This window comes from Anopheles maculipalpis, chromosome X, assembly GCF_943734695.1.
Source record: "Anopheles maculipalpis chromosome X, idAnoMacuDA_375_x, whole genome shotgun sequence".
NCBI lineage: Eukaryota > Metazoa > Arthropoda > Insecta > Diptera > Culicidae > Anopheles > Anopheles maculipalpis.
In genome coordinates, this window is record NC_064870.1 from 5,289,155 (window position 1) to 5,308,468 (window position 19,314).

General features: G+C 47.0%; 4 protein-coding genes across 4 annotated transcripts in view; 3 read left to right on the forward strand and 1 right to left on the reverse strand.

Moving 5' to 3' along the window:
* The window catches only part of LOC126568348 (vacuolar protein sorting-associated protein 16 homolog), a 335,612-nt gene that overhangs the window by 196,943 nt on the left and 119,355 nt on the right, over nucleotides 1–19,314 (forward strand). The gene's annotated exons all lie outside the window — the stretch shown is intronic.
* LOC126559745 (GATA zinc finger domain-containing protein 1-like) overlaps nucleotides 1–19,314 on the forward strand; it is a 357,373-nt gene that overhangs the window by 122,885 nt on the left and 215,174 nt on the right. The gene's annotated exons all lie outside the window — the stretch shown is intronic.
* LOC126561343 (40S ribosomal protein S15Aa-like) overlaps nucleotides 1–19,314 on the forward strand; it is a 108,254-nt gene that overhangs the window by 69,744 nt on the left and 19,196 nt on the right. The window lies entirely within an intron of this gene.
* The window catches only part of LOC126560048 (nascent polypeptide-associated complex subunit alpha, muscle-specific form), a 79,965-nt gene that overhangs the window by 59,831 nt on the left and 820 nt on the right, over nucleotides 1–19,314 (reverse strand). Inside the window, exons 2-3 of the mRNA XM_050216246.1 lie at nucleotides 17,492–19,051; nucleotides 13,477–13,665 (exon numbers count right to left, since the gene is read on the reverse strand). Coding sequence (XP_050072203.1) covers nucleotides 13,477–13,665; nucleotides 17,492–19,051 — 1,749 coding nt within the window. The remainder of the gene's footprint in view (nucleotides 1–13,476; nucleotides 13,666–17,491; nucleotides 19,052–19,314) is intronic.

Consider the following 19,314-nt stretch of genomic DNA (forward strand, 5'->3'; position numbering starts at 1 on the left):
TGAGTGTGCAACGACTGTCACCGCCGGCGTACCACTGCCACCACCGGTAGCCGGGCTACCAGCAGCCGGTATTGCCACCGTTACGGTTGCGGCCAGCGCGTTCTGGGTGAGATTCTGGGCGGGTGAGACTAGTGCGGCGGCAGCGGTCGCATTGCTCAAACCGACGGATGCCGCCACCGCCGCCGTCGCAGCTGCCGCGGCAGCAGTGCCGACGCCGGACGCGGAGGTGGCGCCTCCGACGGCCATCGTCGGCGAACCAGGACCTAGCCCGGTGGTCGTACTACTACCACCCGCTTCACCTTCCGCACCGCGGACACTACACTCAACGGAGCTGCTGCTGCCGGCTGCTCCTCCACCACCACCGGCTTTGCCCAGCTTTTTTGGGCTATGCGGCCCCGCAGTTTCCTGCGAGGTGCGGCTAGATGGTTCGATCCGAACTGTAATCGCTATCTTGTTCGCTGCGGACCGGGCCCTGGGAACGGTGATGGTGGACAGGATTCGCCAACCTACGGAACATATAGCAGCGCAAGGGTACGCGATACGGTTCCTTTCCGCGCAGCTAGACAACGTGCGCCGCCGGCAGTGTTCTGATTGAAGATGTAAGGACAAACGGCACCGTCACTGTTACAGATGCGGCCAGTCTGCCACGGCATGCTGCTACCGCAACCACCTCGCCGCTGCGGTAGTCTGTAAGTGTTTGATTGTTGCGGATACTGTCCCAGAGTGCCAGGAGCCTGCAATTAGATGCACTTTATAGCAGGTTCGACATAGACACCTGACATCTACTATGGATGTTGTTGGCTGAAGCTTTGGGATCGAACTCTTGGGTTGATTGTTGTACTATACTAGACAGCCACCCTGCATCACTTGGTGAGCACTGAATCACTTAATTATTTTTCTGCTTCTTCTTTCTTTCCTTTTTCTCACTAGCACCAAGCTGTTGAGCTCATCAACACTTATTTATTATTACACATTTACGATTGCAGATTACACAGCGCCCTCTATCAGCTTAACTTTCACAGGTTTGCACCCTTCATCACTCTGCTAAAATTCTACACTTTCCACTGGCACAGAAGCATCACATGGGCGCATCACACTATACGTTATGGCATTCTAACCTCAGCACAGAGATCATCTCGAACCACTGCTCTTTTTTTACGACACAAAAAGAAGAAGTAAAACGATAAGATTTCACATCAGAAGGAATTGCAACCGATCAACTTCTGGTTCGCTCCCCCATTCTTTCTCCCGCAATCCGCCCCCCCCCCTTCTCTCGCATGGGTTATCTTACGAAGTGTGGTGGTGAAGCGCATTCAGACCTGACTATATTACGCATATCAATTTCCATAATCCGTAAAACTTTCCTCTCGTTTGACCTCTCCCTCTCCTCTTCCAACCACTCCCGCCGGATGATGCCTTCTGAGGGGCAAAGCGCGCTACACTGTATCTTATTCGATACGGTCCCCATCACATCACTTCTTCATCATTCGAACGAAAATCACGTCCAGCGGTGTTTTACGATCAGTTTACGACCACTTTACGATTTCTACAGCACCTCGCGCACACCCTGGTGAACTTGCGAAGGAAGGCGAGTTATCAAGCTTCCGCGGACCGAGCACGGACGTGCTTTTTTTTTGTTGCTGTTGTTGTTTGCGTGTGAAACAGTGATTCCCTTATAAAGCATCCCAACCAACCAAGCTGGGAGGTCTCTTTGTTGGGGTTTCGGGGATGTGGTGTTCGCACGCGCGTGAGTCAACTACATGTTGTTTTGTGTGTGTCTTACTTTGAGGTTATGTTTTGTGTCGCTGATTTTACGACATACTTTCGGTGGTTGATTTCGCTTAACATACTCTTCTAACGGAGCGCTCGCTTCAGTGTGGCCCGGCGGTGGTCGTCGGCGGCTATATTTAGACCATTTTTATGGTTTTGTGTCCAGCTCGGGTCCGGTGATTGAAGTGTAACTTTCAGATTTGTTTGGCCGCTTGGCCGTTTGTCAATAGAGTGATACATTCTCGTAATGCCATCCCCCATTTCCTAGCCACGATTATAACACATTTATTGCTGACAGCCAGAGTGGAGATAATCTGTCAAGAGCATGGTAGTTGTCAAGTAAAATTTCGTATTCATTGAAAAATCCAACCCAATCAACAGACGCACATACACACGCATATATCTCACACCGGACACTGTCTGGCGGCTTGTAAGCTACCGCATCTCCAAAAAAGAAAGCTACAGGATTCAAGGGTTAAAACAAAACACAAACTAGAGAGTATGCGCACCACGATCCCCACGGGGGCAAAAGCTACGGTCGAGGAGACCAATGTTCGAGTGTTTGGCAAATTTGCCGAAACAAAGACTTTTGACGTTTGATGGTACTCCCTGTTTTCGCGCTTCTTTGCTGGCAATGAGTATTTTTTTAAGCAAATTTCTGTTACCTTAAAAGATGCTTGGATAACTATCAACAAGAGCTCTAACTATTAAAAAATAAACTAGCTAGAAGCTCTTCTATCAAAATTGACATTTTCCAACAGAAACGTCAACAAGGAAGGGAATGAGAACTGACGTTTAAAAGTTACAAAGTCAGGCAGAAGCAATTCTTCAGCAGTGAAATATTTGCACTTGCATAAATTTGCCAACCCACACATACACCAGCACGCGCGCACAAACACACTTTCGCTAGTAAAAAGGAAAGCCGGAAAAAAGCAGCAATGTCACTGACGCTCGCGAAAGAATGAGACTTTGATAATATGTGTTTCTTCTTTCCTTTTTGGATCTACTTCTTCTACTGATTCACCACCCCCATTTACGGCTACTGCCCATTCATTTTTCATTATCTGCTTTATCGTTTCGTTTTTCATTCTACTTCTCTTCTCTCTTTTGTAGTCTTTTTTTGGTTATTTGTTTGTTTTACTGTATTGTACTTTTGTTTGATATTTATCTATTGCATTTCATTTGCGGCACATATTATTTTATGGTTTTGGCTCTTGATTTGGCTGGGTAAGAGTCTTTACGGCTCTCGTTCTTCCCACACTATACTTTACTGATTACCGGTAATCGACAAACGGATTTTTAGGAATTTTAAATTGTTTCAAAACAGACAATCGATCGATCGAGAGCGAGAGAGAGAGAGAGAGAGAGAGAGAGAGAGAATGGTACGACCCCACCAAAATAAAAACACTATTTTACACACTTTTTTCAAAATTCACACACACACGGCTCACAGGACACAGAAGCACTCAACGATGGGATATTGGATGCACCCAATCGTGCCGATTTTGTAATTATTCGAAAGATCACACCGGACACACACTAGAAGAAAAAAAAACCCCACGAAAATCGGAAGTGAGAGAGCGCGCGCGCACAACAAACGTGCGACATCCGTCCCGTACGGTGTCTGAACTCGTAATGAATGACACCGACAAGCTTAACGTAACGCAACGCAATCACCCGGCGTCATCGCGGTACCCGTGCTCAAAAACCCGGCATCACGCACACTCTTTTCTCTCGCCAGACGCGCGCACGCTCTCAAAAACTTTGGCTTTTTTCTCTCACTCTCTTTATTTTTCTTGCCTTCTCTCTCTCTCTCTCTTCGCGACGCATGAATGTCGCAGAAAACAACATAAAAATCGCGCACATTCCGGCAGCGCATCATGGGAGCGCAAAAAAAAAAAACACGCGACATTTTTATGCTCTTGCTGTGAGCGTGCAGTGCGAGAGAAAATATGCTTGGCGCTCTCATGGAAACGGGGACGAGATGAGAGTGGTTTTCATTTTTATACTCATTTGCTCAGTTGTTTTTTTTTTGATAGCTTGTCCGTTTGTTTTCTTTTTCGCGCGTGCATTGTTTACAACGCACGTTTACATACTACTGAACTGTCAACAGGGTTTGCTATAGCTTAGCCGACAACTGTCAAATGCTATAAACGTACTAACAACAACACACATGGCATTTTTAACGCCTAAATTGTGTTATAGCACAGTATTTAGGATAAATTTTACAAAAATTCCCAAACAAAATTACCACTTTCTCTCGCTCTCTCAATCCGAACCGCAATCGGAAGGCTTTGTCTCCTCTCTGTGTTTCCTCAATTCGCGCGAATTGCAATTTTCGGTGCTTTTTTATGCGGTGTGCGTCTGGTACGTCGGACGGTGGTCAGCGATTGTCGCTAGAGTGTCTCGGACAAGGAGGGAACCCAGAGCGGAACTATGTAGTCCCAACGATACCATCAACAACAACAAAAACTGCGCAAACGCCACTCTATGCTCAAGAAGCCAACGAAAATCAACACAAAAAAGGGGAAAGGAGATATCCTCAGCAAAAAAAAAACCCCACACACACGCAAATTGCATGCAATGCTGCCCCGTTTTTCTTCCTTCTGCACATACTCTGTCTCACTCTTTTGGAATGGTTCCTTAATCTAAAAAAAAAAGAACACAAACCCCGCAACGGTAGACGATGGTAGCAAAAGCAGCAGCCGTTTGATGGTGTGTGGTGTGCATTTGCATTTTCGTGCACAAAAAAAAATAAATAAAACAGAAACCCTTTCCTTTATTTGCCCTCCTCTCTTGCTTTAGAGTCGCAAGAGTGGAGATTCAGCTTTTTTTTGTTGTTGTTGCTCTTGTTGCGTGTGTTATTTCAACGGTTCGTTCTTTTTGCGCTCGCAGAGCAAGGGTTGAGATGCAAAAAAGAAAAAGAACTTCGGAAAAAAGCGGCTGTGGAATCGTCGAAATTGGAGGTTATAAAAAATTCAGCGAAAGGCGCTTCAAATTTGGGCTTGCGCCGTGCGTACTGGTTGTACGGTTTTGCACTAGAGTTGCCAACTACTCTCCCAACTCCCTACCAACCCTTCTCCCCCCCCCCCCCCTCCCCACACGCACAAAGCTGTGCACACTAGTCTCAAACATTTTTACTACCTTCGTAGTGAGGTGGAGTGAATTGGAGTTTTTGGTGGTCCATAAAAATGGCGAATACTTATAGCTACTTTATAGCACAAATCTTGGGGTGGGTTGTAGAAAATGCCCAATAATGTCGTTGCTTTTCAAGTGTTGGGAGTGTTGCAAAACATGTTTCCTTGCGACATTGTTTCCCGTGAACGTACGACCTTCATTCCCAAGTTTTTTTGAGCTCCAATTTTTAGACAACAGAGGTTAGCATCTAGGCCGCAAACACACCCGTTGATGTGCGTCATCTGATGCATGAATACATGAAGAACTTGACAGTGCTTTCACAGTTGCTGATATAGACTACGAGTAATGTTCTTAAGATGGCGGTCCGTTGGTGAAGCGACAACGGCATCAGTCTTTAAACGGCAGGACCAGGATTTGAATCTCACCCGAAACGTTCTCCCCGTAGTGAAGGCTGGCTATCCAACTACGTAGTTATCGGCAAATCTATAGTAAGCCTTTAGATGGTCGACGTGTCCTAGAGGCAACTCAAAGTTGTCATGTGGGACCTAAGATATTCTCTCCAAATAAGCGCATCTTCTCACGAATAAGCTCTTGACTCTTAAACAGTGTACTATAAAGCCCGAGGAGTGTGATGCTTTATACCAGAGGTTTACGAATTACTCGATAACTTGCCTCATTGGAACGAATACCTCGTAATTGACAACGCATAATAAGACGTTCTGACGTTCACTTAAGACGTTTGTCTGCCAAGTACATCTATTTCACGAAACTAATTCTCTAACTAATCTAACTAAACAGATCTAAATTGTTGAACAATTTCAAGCCGTATGTGCCACCGTTTTGCACCACACTGTGTGGGCTTAATGCAGTTGCTGCTGCTGGGTGCGCTTGCCACTCAAAAGCACTCAGAGCAGCAGTGTGTAATTTATTTAAGCTGCAAACCACACAAGCAGGCCCAGTTTAGGCCCCACAGCAGGGAGTAATACGAGTTCGACAGAGAGAGCGAGAGAACGAGCCAGGGTGATTTGTTAAGGGTTCAACCACACAGAGCGGATGAGGGGGAAAAAAACCGGTACAAACTCGATCGCATCATCCCAAACACGTACACATCCCACCAACAGCGGGCAGCCATCTCGTCTTCACCCCCAACCCTACCCACCACCACACCCACCAAGAAGTCATGTGCATGCGTGTATAATTAATGCAGCGCACGTTCGCTAACCTACAAAGTCCAAAAATGGTAAGAACTGCCGACTAAGATGAGCAGTCCATGCAGGCAACTGATTGTCTGGTTCCCCACAAAGAAGTTATAGGCTCCATATTCTTTGCTGCTATAATTCACACACACGCACACACGCACACGCACAAAATGAAGAAGTATCCCAAGAGAGATGCTGGGATATTCCACCACAAGTAGCCGCAAAATGGCGAACGATTCCGTTTAGAGAATAGGTGCGTGCTTTGTGTGTGTGTGTGTGTTGCTGTATTCCCTTAGTCTCCGTTTGCTCCACATCAGCCACAGCTGTTAATACAACCGGTCCTGTGAGTTCGTGCGTATATATTGATATCCTCTCGAAAGAAGCTACTGCCTGCGGCTACTATCATTACTACCTCCAAAGCTGTTTTTATCACAGATAGCAAACAAAGCATTATCGCTCGCAGCGCAGACACGCTGTAAAGCCTAAGCCGCGGAAAGATGATCAGCAAGCGATCAGATTACCACCGGTGGGCACCACAGTAAGCTAGATTAACTGACGCTAGATGTACGTACATCCACATTGGTAAGATATCCGAGAAGTGAACCGGCTTTTATAGCATGCAATCAAGTTAATTACCCCGTTTGCAATCGTAACCATCCGCAACACTAAAGACTGAGCAAGTGTCATATTAATTTCGTACTTCCGTTAAAGATGTGTCAATCTCTTCACGTCTACACAATTTCCGGCGATGATCGCGTTTGGTGCGTCTTGCAAAAGCCTCAACAGCAGCGAGGAAAGTAAAAAATGGTGTCCAAATAAAACACACTTCATGCTTGCTTGCCAGCATGTTCGCAGAATGTCGGTGTGTTTGCGTGCGAACAACAAACAACAGCAGTTGGATATGGTAAGAATACAGCTTGAAAAACTATTTATACATGTGGAATAAATACTGTTTCTAAACCACATTTCAGGTACCCTTAGTAAGCGATTGAAACACGTGTACTGTCAACGGTATCAAAGATATATAGGCCCTCAGTGTAAACGTTGCAGTACAAACGACAGCTGAGGCTATAGAAGCGTCGGTTTTCACACGGCAGGACCCAGGGATCAAATCGCATCCGGACCGTTCCCTCGGGATGCACGTGCTATCAAGAAGTCTAGTAAGTCATTAGATAACCGGCATGGAATAGCAGTTCACCACAAATACTCTAGCGAATCAGAACTCTATTCTGACACATTCATTGCCTCGACACGAGGCCTTGTGAGAGTTTGTATTTATATTTTTGAAGTCTTTGAATCGTACATGTATACAAGTCTTCTTGGCTCAAAAATCTAATAGGACACGCCGGCCATCAATTAGCTTACTAGACTTTGCTTATACCAGTTAGATAGCTTGTCAGTTCTCACAACGAGAGGAACGGTCCGGATGGGATTTAATTGGGCTCCGGTCTTCCAAGAAATCTTACAGCTCGAACCTATGTTTTTGGAGACTTTAAATGTTTCCGACAAATAGGTGACCTCGACAACTTTTGTACGAGATGACTCTTTTCATCATTTTAGCCTGATTTTATCGGGACTTCAGTTGAACACATTCATTGCCACAGAATGATTTGAAGCTCGAACCTATGTTGAGGGAGAATTCATATCCGTCAGGTAAGATAGTTGACAGTTCTAGCTAACATGATTAAAGCTCTTACTTCTTTGATAGTATATTGACTCTACAATAAATGATATAATTTCATCGGGATTCGATTTGGTACAATTCATTTCATTAGGAAGTCTTGAAGGTCTTGGAATGTCTTGATCTCCAATCTCCATGAAAAGTAATCTGCATGACTCTCAACCTGGCCTAAGTTGCGTTATTTCATCCATTAGCAACTATGTTGCAGCAATAAAACTATCAAACTTTAGGTCAGTTTCAAGCTTACCATTCGGTTATTCTATCTATCTCACACTCTCTCTCTCTCTCTCACTCTCTCACTCTCTTTCTGTCTTTCTGTTTCCCTGCCTCTCCATGTTGGTCACTTTTACTAGCCCATTTTAAACAACAAGCGCAAACCCGGAACCCGGGCGCCCACAGCATCTTCGAAAATTGGTTTCGTGAATGACCCAATAACGATTATCTCGCAATCCGGTAGCCGCCATATAACCGGCCAAATGCAAATGTATCCCTCCAAATTAGCATTCCAATAAATTCGAAGCGCACCATAAATCTGTATCGTAAACATGGTGGATGCGGCTAAATCGCCTCAGACATGTGATCCGTTTTTAACTCCTCCGTCCTCGCCATGGCAGAGGGGCGCGAAAAGCAAAACGTCAACACAAATTCACAGATACACACACACACACATAAACATACACAGTAATAAACTGAACACCGTTCATACGCACGGCGAGTTGAAATGAGCAGTTAATTAAAGTTTTAATTGATACTTTGCATATTTTTACGAGCTGCTAATACGGAAAGTGCATAATCCTCGCCACATCATCTCGGCATATGTTCCCGCTGTCCGCCACTTATCACGACACTTATCCCATATCAAGACCCCATTCCCTTTGTGCCCTTTACAAAGTCTCTCTGCCTACCGTTTATCGCCATCGCGGAGCAGATTTCGCTCGGTATAGTGCGTCGAAACGTGGTGCAATAAAACTCCGTCATCGTATGGGCAATAAAAAGGAACAACCACCATCTTCGCCCCTCCACCCTCCCGCAATTGTGCGCCCAACACCATACACACACACACGCATTAGGGGTGTTGAGTGCATTTTATTGCATTTGCATCCATCGGGCGGCATCGCACACACAAACAGAGCGAGAGCGACTATCCTGGGTGAGATGCAATAAAACAGGTGGGGTGTGAAAGGAAATGGCTGGCATGATTGCTCCCTGCAGAGGACGGGTTAAAGGCAAAACTACAAACAAAAGAAAAAATAAATAAAACGGCAGAAACTATCAAAAACCATTAACGTCACCAAATGGGACCGGGCGACCTCTTGACGCGCGCGCGCGGCATTCGGTAAAGTTCAGAAAGTGGTTTAGTGACTTCTTAAAGTGTAATCATTTGCGTTTTATGAGCTCCCCCAGCTGCCTGCCTGCCTCTGCACTGCAAGTCGTCGATGATTTGTCGGGGGGTCGGAGGGATCAGTCAGTTTGTTGTTGATTGCCCATTTCCGCCTTCAGATTTGTTCCCTCGCTTGGTTGAGTTTTCAAAAAAAAAAAAAAGTAATGGACGTTTGTCTTTTGATCGTAAATTGATGACAATTCGTGGCAAGGGAACAGCTACGGGTAAGTACAAGCTTTGGGAGCAATACAATTTCGAAACATAGATTGTCGGTCCATCACTAAGGAGAATGTTACAAACAAATAGATGAAATATTGTAGGCCCCCTTTTGTGGAACTCTAAGCAAACATCGCAAGCATGGAGTCTACCGGCCTGTTAGAGGAAATTTGTAACGCAGCAGTGGAGTATTGCAATTAGCTGAAGGTTTTCAACTTCCGCTTACGCAACAGCATTGAATCCGTTTGTTTGTTTGAATAAGTGATGGGCAAAATGCTTCCGAAATCCGGATTTGCGGACAGTAGATTTGGAATTGGTTCCAAAACTCGGAAGCCATTCGATGGCCCGCATGAGCTGGCACAGGTCGTGTTAAGTTAAAAACAACACAAGATATAGATTGAGAACCCGTGAAAGAATCTTTTGAATTGACAAAAGAATTCACGCAAAAGTAAACAAATCATTCGTTAATCCAGCTGTCAAGAACAGTGTGTTCCCTCTCTCACACGCACGCAAGCACCCAAGCATCAGGCTCATTTAAATTTAATTGCCTACAAAGTGATTACACCAAACTCTGCGCCCATGTTTACACACACGCCAAACATAAACAACCAGCCCCAGAAACCCCTCTCCCCCCTTCTCAAACACCATCCATGAGATGCTAGTTCCTAAGCATAAACAATATCGCTAATCTTGCCACGTTCGATACCCTTCTCCCTGTATATCTCGCGCGTTCACGCGTGTTGGTAAGTGTGAGGTTGAAGATTAAGAATAGTTTATTACCACTGCGGTACCCGTTTTAACCAACCGCATCTCCCCGCCCACTCGCCTCTTCCATCCAACGGCCTTTTTCGCATGCATAGACTCTATTCCTTATGATGCAGTGTTTGTGGAGTGTAGGATGACAGATTTACAATCTCCCAAAGAATTACCATTCCGTTCAACATCGCCCAATTGTGCCATGGTGCTTTCACCGCATCCGTAACGCAAAACAGCAACATGCCCGAGGGTCCGTAAAGGAGGTTTTCGCACCTTGAACAAAAAAGACAACCGGCAAGCATACACTGGTTGAGCGCTTCATCATGTGTCGTCGTGAAGAAAATCGCGCAACGCACTGCCGACGATGCATTCCCCCGATAGAAATGCAAAACTGGTGTGCCAAATGTTTTTTTTTTCTTACCAGGCCAACCGTTAAGAGGTCGATACCGTCGCTTAACCTCACTTTGTTCGCACGATTGTTTGCTGATTGATTTCTCGTGCACGATGGGGGGGAAGGGGTTTGGTAGTGGGATTGGTAGTGAGCATGGCGCCCGATTGACGCTCAATTTGTATACAACCCTCACTCCACTCTTCCCGCATGTCTATCTCGTCCCCCTTTACTCAATTGCATGATTAGAAAGTCAAACTGCACAATAACACCCTCAATTGGTAGCGACCGAGGTGTGTAAGAAGAGTGGCGAGAAACATCGTCTCGTCAGCGCAAACCGATTTAATCGCTTTTTAATCTTAACCTCCATTGCTCGATAGGGATGATAAATCGATTCTTTCTCCTTCCTGCCAGGAATGTCGCCAACGAGCGCAATACATGCATCCCGATCATCTGTACGTAAACGGTCAGCTTATCGTGTCGCGTTATAGGGAGGGAAAATTGTACCCACCCAGTTCCAGCAGCATTGACGTACGGAAGTTAGTTGACTTACCTGCAAGAGAAAGAAAATAAAGCTTGATTAGTAAATTGTTAACTGTGGTAATATATCATAATGGTTTTTTTTTTTTTTTTGAGCGATTCTAACGACCCTAGATATTATGATAGATTTCTGACAGGTTCCTGATCCTGATAGGTATAAGGGAATCTAGGGAAGCCAGAAATGGTAGGCCGGAACCTCTCGTAACTGTAGTTCCAAAGAAGAAGCAGCAGTATCTGTCACAAAGCAGGAATTGTGCGAAAAACCTAACGAGATTCTACCAGAATTCCCAAGGCCCTGGGTAGCGAGCCAAGACATTCGAGGACATAACGAAAGAGGACATACTGAGAGCTGCTACTACTAACGCAAACGAGAGGCTGTTTCCCTACCTCTAATTTCTGATTTCTTCAAACTTTCTAAGAAATATCTTCGTTGAAAATAAATTCTGTCAACGGAAGGATTCTGTACGAAAGAGGTAATTAAAGAGATCCTGACAGTTGCCCTAACCTGACTACTAATACAGACATTAACGAGCGCTTGTTTCACCAAATTTCCAAACGCCATATTCTTCTTGACTTAACGCCCTTTTAGATCCCACCGGCCATCTAAATGGTGTGTGAGGCGTACACCCGACTGAAACGTCAAGCAGCAAAAATTGGATTGATGATCAATGCGTCCAAGACGAAATACCTGCTTGCCGGAGGCTCGGATCACGAAAGAGCCCGAGTGGGAAGCAGCGTGTTAGTCGACGGCGACAACCTCGAGTTAGTAGAGGAGTTCTGCTATCTTGGGACTGTCGTAACTTCGGATAACGATGTCAGCAGCGAAATCCGGAGACGCATTGTTCAGGGGAATCGTGCCTACCTACGGCATTTACCGTTTGCTGAGATCCAGAAGACTTCGAGACCGCACGAAATGTAAGATATATCGCACACTGATTCGCCCGGTGGTCCTATATGGTCACGAGTCTTGGACCATCCGAGCGGAGAATGCGAACGCTCTTGGCATGTTTGAGCGTCGCATCCTCCGGGCATTTCTTGGCGGTGTGTTCGAGCATGGAGTGTGGAGAAGAAGGATGAACCACGAGATTGCTGAGCTATACGGAGAACCGGACATCCTGGCGGTAGCAAAGACCGGCCGGGATACGATGGTTGGGGCATGTTATGAGGATGCCGGACTCATGCCCCGCTAGGAAGGTATTCGTCAGCGACCCCCAGTTATGTACGAGGCGTTGGGGAGCACAGCGAGTTCGTTGGCTGGATCAGGTTAAGGGTGACCTGTCGGAGATCGGGTCCCTACACGGATGGGAAGCTGCAGCCAGGGATCGAGTTTCCTTGAAATCTATTGTTGACCGGGCCATATCACAACGACGCGTTCTTTAAAAGAGCAGGCCAACATGAGTGATTGAGTGAGTGAGCGACGTGCAACCGATCCGGATGGGATTTGAACCGGGTCGCGGCCGCTATTTCTCTGGAATTCCTAACCCTCTTGATTTCTTCAAACTTTCGACTGACCGACTGACAGCCAGGAAGTCATGTTGAAAAAATACTTGCATACTATACAGAATCATCGTCATCCTCATCATCACCTAGGAAGCACGTTACACTGTAGCAGTTGTTTGTTAATTGTGCGAACCTGGTAACACTTTACACCTTCGACTGCTTTTTTTTTTATGATTCGGTGGGCGGATACTAGCCGGCTGAGGATGCGATGTTACGTGCTTGTTTTTCACACTTTGCAACAACTTCGAGCTGGGTTGTGAAAATTAGACCATTTTACACCCGCTATACACACATACACACACCACGGCACACAATGCCATCTAGTAGCAAGTAAAGTAATTATGCGGTTAACAGAAATGAGCTCGGAAAATCTCTCTTTTCTTTTTGTAATAAAAATTCGAAACATTCATATTTAACTAGGTCACATAAGTTCAGCTATTCGAGAGTCTAGCAGGGGGGAAGCATCCAGCCAAATCCAAGCGTTATGTCGCGGGTGCGGGTTAGAAGCGGACGCTCACTTAACAGAGTGCAAATGAGTCGTAAACATCAGCAATAATCCCCTCCGTAAGCAAGGCTAGATTTGTAGTCAGAATCACACCTGGGAGGGTGTGCAGTAAGCCCAGCAAAGGCAACGGCAAGGCTAACTGCTGCAGAGGTGATTATCACGGTCGTCATAATTTTGACACCGCAGGGAAGCGGGATCGCTTCTACAGCTTTATCTGACAGCCTCAAAGCTGCTCCTGCCTGCATCGAGAAGCCCTTTTCGTGAAGGTTGGAGGGTTTAAATGTGCGCCACCCGAAGCCCTCACGCGTACTACCATCACGACACATCGAGTGCGTTAGGAGCTTCCGCCAATAGTCGCTGGTTTTACGGAACGCTGGAACAGAACCGACGGAATGCGCTTACCTTGTCATCGTCTCCTTCGCTATCACAGATATACCCTTTACCGGAGCTGCAGCGACTGCTTGCATCGCTGAGCCGGTCTCGCGAACTGTCCGGATCCCGCTGGGCCACAGAGGACGTCGTCAGTCGCTCCGAGGCGCGCCCACTGTCGTCGGAGGTGCCCGGATCGATGATCGAAGATAGAGAAAGATTCTGCGAGAGAGTCAAAAGATATACCACGGACATCATTAGTATACATTGGTCTGTATTGTCTGCTAAATGCGTAAGGTTTGTCTTGTCTTGCTGTAGGTGTTGTAGTCGGAAAGTGTCCACGCGAAAGCTTAACGCCCCAAGTCGAGCATTCCAAGTATTGTGGAAAGGTGTGAAATCTGTTGGCTTAACGCTGTCATAAGCTATGCAAAGTGGCTATTGCATACTTGCAGGGGCTACAACCCCCGTACAAGCATCTCTCCACCGGTACATCCCGGTTTGCAGCATTTACTACCAAGCAACAATTAATTAGCTTAATCAGTCATCCGAACAATCAACAATCAATCAAACTCTTCCAAACACTCTTCCTCCACTATAAATAGAGCTACCGTGCGCTACCATAAATCTGTGGCGTATTCGCGCGGTACTATACCCTCACGGCGACGTATTCGCGCGCTAATCGGCATCTATTAGCAAGTAATCTCTAACCGACTGAACTTTCTTCTTCCAACCAACCCAACCAGTTCCGAGCGCTTCACCCGCTTCATCGCAACCAGTGAACCGCATCCACATCATTCTTGACGCACGGCAAGACGGAAAGGTGTCGGGTGTCGTCCCCGGAGGTTACGTTTCAATAATCGCTATTTGCGGTTAACGGTTACGGGTCAACGCGGGTGTTTGTGATCTGCCTCGGCGGATAGTGTGAACGGACCCGTTGCTATTTAGACACGGAAATATAACACGCAACGGGCAGGCAATTTGCTCTGTGTGACAGGTTTAACCTGTGCAAAATAACCACCGACGCAAGAAAAGGAGGAGTGGGAGAGTATGGAGAGAGGTGAAATAGGAGGGACAGAGAAGATGAAAAAAAAAAACGACTCGCCCACATCTGTCACACCGAGTTGTTGTTGATGATGTGGTTTAAATGTAACAAAAACTCTCATGATAGAGAGCGAGAGTATTAGTTTACGTTAGAACTAAACAACGGTTAGTTAATTACAAAACAATAAACAACTGTTGGGGAAGGAATTAGTTGAAGTTGACAAGCGGCTGTTTACAAACACGCGAGGAATGTGCCAATGCGCCGTGCGCTGGAAGTAAGCACTATTTGCTAACCGTGCACGTTTTAGAAGATAGCTAAACAGCTTAGCAATAGTGACACGTACGGGAAAAAAACGTGACTTTACTTTAAGGCAACTTTAAGGTGTCCTTAGGTTTGGCTTTGGGAGGCTCTTTATGACAGAACTCTACGGTCTAGAATATCCAGACACGCGGTAGAACAATATCTCGAACTTGAGATGGTAGCCTGGGGTACAATACCCATCCGGACCAGGAATCCTCGTAGTGAGTACTGCCTATCCAACTTGGTATCAGCAAGTCTAGTAAGCCATTCAATATCCGGCGTGACCTACTAGATCGTTGGGCAAAGAAATAGAGATAGTAGCTGCATCAATTGCTAACACGACGGGACTAGCATCGAATCTCATCCGGGACTGTGACTCAGAGAGTTTTCCAAGACCAACCTGCTAGGGTGGACAATTTCTAGACACTCCTCAATGTGAAGCGTTTGATCGAATCAGTAAAATGCCCACGTTATGTAGAGCCGGTTCCAGAAATGACACCATTATTGCTAGTTCCTCTCATATCAGAGATTTTCTGGACGCATGAGTCCTCACAAAATTCCTCTAACGTGCAAGATAAAATATTTTCGCATTCTTCATTCTTCGTAAAGCTGTCAACCAAACAAACCAGGCAAATATTTATTCCAAACCATACTGTCAAGAAGATATCAGGCACAATAATGATTTCAACGGAAAGTTACATCCCGAGCAAGTGTTCCCCTAGCAGCGCACGCACCGGAGAATACTTCATAAAAGATTACTTCAACTTCAATGTGATTTCTACGCTACCGGTGCTACGAACAAGCCATAAGTTGCATTTCCCAGCATCAGCAATCCCAGCCGACGGTCGCTTTGGCGAAAAAATCTTCCTTGAAGTTGGATACCAAGCGAACATCCGTTTCCCGTGCGACGCAAAAGTAAATGCTTTCCGTTGAAATTTTTTTCCCCCCGTCTCCCAGAAACTGGACACAAGTGGGCCACTACATTTGCGGGTGTGCACAGGAAGGTTTTATAAAATAAACGTTCCCATTCGTACAAACAGCTTTCCTGGCCAATAAACAAAACCCCGCGGACCATAGCACACCCTCAACGTGCTTCCTGTCGGTCGGTTGAAATTACCACACGAATTAGCACCAAGGACAACACGCATGCTGGACTCAAACCGGCACGCCCAAAACACCGAAAAGTGCGCCAAGTTACGCTATGCCTTCATGTGAAAGATTTTCGTACGAGTGAAAAACTATTCCCGCCTCGAGACTATTCACCCTCCGGGCAAATCCAGACATCCGTATCGCTGGTGCCATTTCTCAATGCTTCTCCCCCTCCTCTCGTGCCAGTGGGGCACGTCGGGTGAATGGATGGCAGAAACGGAAACACAATTGTCCCGCGGTGAAGATTATTGTTTTATTTTAACGATCGCGGGGCGCGTTTGTTTACCGAACTGTTATAAACATCCATAAAATATTATTGCTCTGCCGTTGGGCTGCGAGAACGTAAACACACACACACACACATACCACACTCTTCTGGTCCATGGTTTGCGCGATGAGCAACGCATTGACAGCTTGACACGATTTGTTGTGCGGCGTTGAAAGAAGGCAGCGGCGGGACGTGCGGGAGAGGCGTGTGAAGAAGCCACGAAGCAGGAGCGCTGTAAGTAAGCTACCCGCTTAACCGTTCCGACTTGACTGTGGATTATTTTGCCTCCCGCGTTCATCGTGCGCGCGCGTCTTGGATGCTCCAAGCGTGGAGTTACGGATCTCCAAAAAAGATTCTGTAGGGCCCGGGTGTGTCGTGTGGAACGCCTTGTGAGCTAAATATACACATCGCAATGCCCATCCCAGTACCCAAGACTTCAAGCTGGTTGAAACAAACCATCTGATACAGCAGCTCAGAAAGATGCTTCGAACGACACGAATGTACAGGGGGGAAAACTGCTATCCGCTTACAGTGATGAAACATTGGACACCAAGTTGCTCGTGGCAGAGTTAGAGCTGTCTTGCAACTGAATGCGACTCAAGTATCCACATTCAGCATAGCAGGGTGCGAAGATATTTGCCTAGGTTGAGCTTCTAGTCACATCTAGACTAGATGTGACTAGATCTCCAAATATCTCAAACTTCTGACACAAATCTAGCCGTCTAATACCTCAGAAAGCCGAGTCTTTTTGTAAGAGATGCTTCTATTAAGTCTATACATCGTTTTCCTTTTTCTTTTCTTGCCTTAATGACCTTCTAGATCACGCCGGCCATCTATTGGTGTACAAGACTTCCTGATCCTTTCTATCTGCCGTCTCGTAGTACACGCCATGACCAGAATGACTCTTTCAAACGAGCGCTTACGGTCTTTAGTGACCCTTATCCTGCATGTCTCAGTATCCCAACTCCGCTCCCGTCTCTACGTGATTTCTCTTCCCTTGCCGACTCTTAGCCCAAGAATATATTTGTCAACCCTTGCCCGCGTATACCCAGCCCTGCGTAGGAACAACATACAGACTGACACATCAATTTTTGACAGAACATGCAGTTGACACAACTTCAACTGGTTGTTTTGTTTTTGCCAAGGGTGGCTTCGTAACTAGCAGTATTTCCGTCACAACAAGTCAAAAACTAAAGCCATCGTAGAGTCCTTCGATTGTCAGTAGCAGTGTGTGTCGGAAGTCGGTATCATCTGCACACACACACACCCATATTCGCTCGCATACTTACATGTACCGCTGATAAATGATGATTATGTTGATGGTGCTGTTGATGGTGCGGATGATGTTGAAGATGAGGCGACTGCTGTTGCTGTTGTTGTTGATGATGAAGATGGTGGCTTTGCTGCTGTTGCTGCTGCTGCTGCTGCTGCTGCTGTTGCTGCTGATGATGATGATGCGGGTGATGAAGTTGATGGTGGTTTGGATGATGTGTATTCATGGTAGTGGTGCCGCCGGTACTGCTGCCAGTATTGCTGGCAGCACTGCTGTTGTTGCTACTGCTTCTGTTGCTCCCACCGATACCGTTCGTGCTGTTGCCGGTCGGACCGACCGCACCGTTCGCAGCACTACCGTTCACATTCCGACGCGGCGGACCATTCGCAATGAGGGTGGCAATGCTGAGATTGTTGAGTGAACAGTTGCTGTTGCTGTGGTTTTTGCTACTGCTGTTCATACTGATGCTACTGCTCGCACCGGCCGGCACACTGCTGCCGCTGCTGGCTCGATTGTTGCTGCTGGCGAGCCGCACGCTGCTGCTGGTACTGTTACCGCTGCTGCCGCTGCTACTGCTACTGCTGTTGCTACTGTTATTACTATTGCTACTCCGATTGTTGGCGTTACTACCGGGCGTTACGTTCACGCTATTTGTCTGCCCATTGCCGGCGGGCATCGTGCCGGTCGTGCCCGTATCACCGTTAACACCGTTGGTGGCGCTAGTGCCGGTAGTACTAGCGTTACTGCCGCCCACCCCCACCTCCACACCACCGGATGCCGTTGCGCCGGGTGGCAACACACTACCCCCATTGCTAACCACATGATGGTTGTGATGGGCATGGTGGTGTACCGATGCGAATGGTTGCTGCTGTTGCTGTTGGGGCGAATGTTGTTGCTGCTGCTGCTGGTGCTGTTGCTGGTTCCGACTGCTGTGGTGATGCGGATGCAGGTGGTTGTGGTTGTGGAGCCCATGATTATGGTGACCGTGGCTGTTGTGGAGGTGATTGTGATGATTCGCCCCCGCACCGGGAGTGCCACCGTTTGCCGGCATCAAACCCATATCGCTACCGGTGCCGCGTGGTCCAGCGACGCCACCACTACCACCAACCGCACTGTTGCCGGTTGGGCTGGAGCTGTGCAGCATGATGCCTTCACCGTTCGGTGTACGGTCTGCCGTGGGCCCTCCACCGACCGCACCAACTCCCGGTGGTCCGACTACACCGTGGTGTAGATGGTGTTGCTGCTGCTGCAGGTGATGTAGCTGATGATGGGTACTGTTCACTGGCGACCAGTCGCCACCGTTTGCGCTGCCAACGACACCGCCCGCACCCACCGTGCCGGGGGTGGCACCCCCACCAGTGGTGACCGTTGCGGAATGGTTCTCACTACTATTGATGCTGTTGTTGTTCTTGTTCGGCACCACCGGCACACCGCCGCCGAGAGATTTGTCCGCCAGCTTCGACGGCGTGGTGTCGATTATCTTCGGTGGCTTCTCCTCCGGCACCATCACAGTTGTCAGTTCTACGATCGATGACAATCGCTTCTCATTGCGCTTGTTGGCAACCTTTATCGCAAACTGTAACGATTAAAGAAAAGAAAACGAAAAACGAGATTCGGTTAATGCAATGTGCAACGGGTTGGGGTAGTTAGTAGTGATGGGAAAGTTCTTTTTTTAACGGAACGGAACGAAACCGGTTACATTTTAACAATATCTGAAAGGTTCTGAAACAGTGTCTGACTGGGCAGGAGTTATCAGTCTAGTCTTCTCATCTACCCAACAATATCAAAGCTCAAGGGTCCTCCTTCCTTAGGCTGGCATCACTGCTCAACCGTACGATT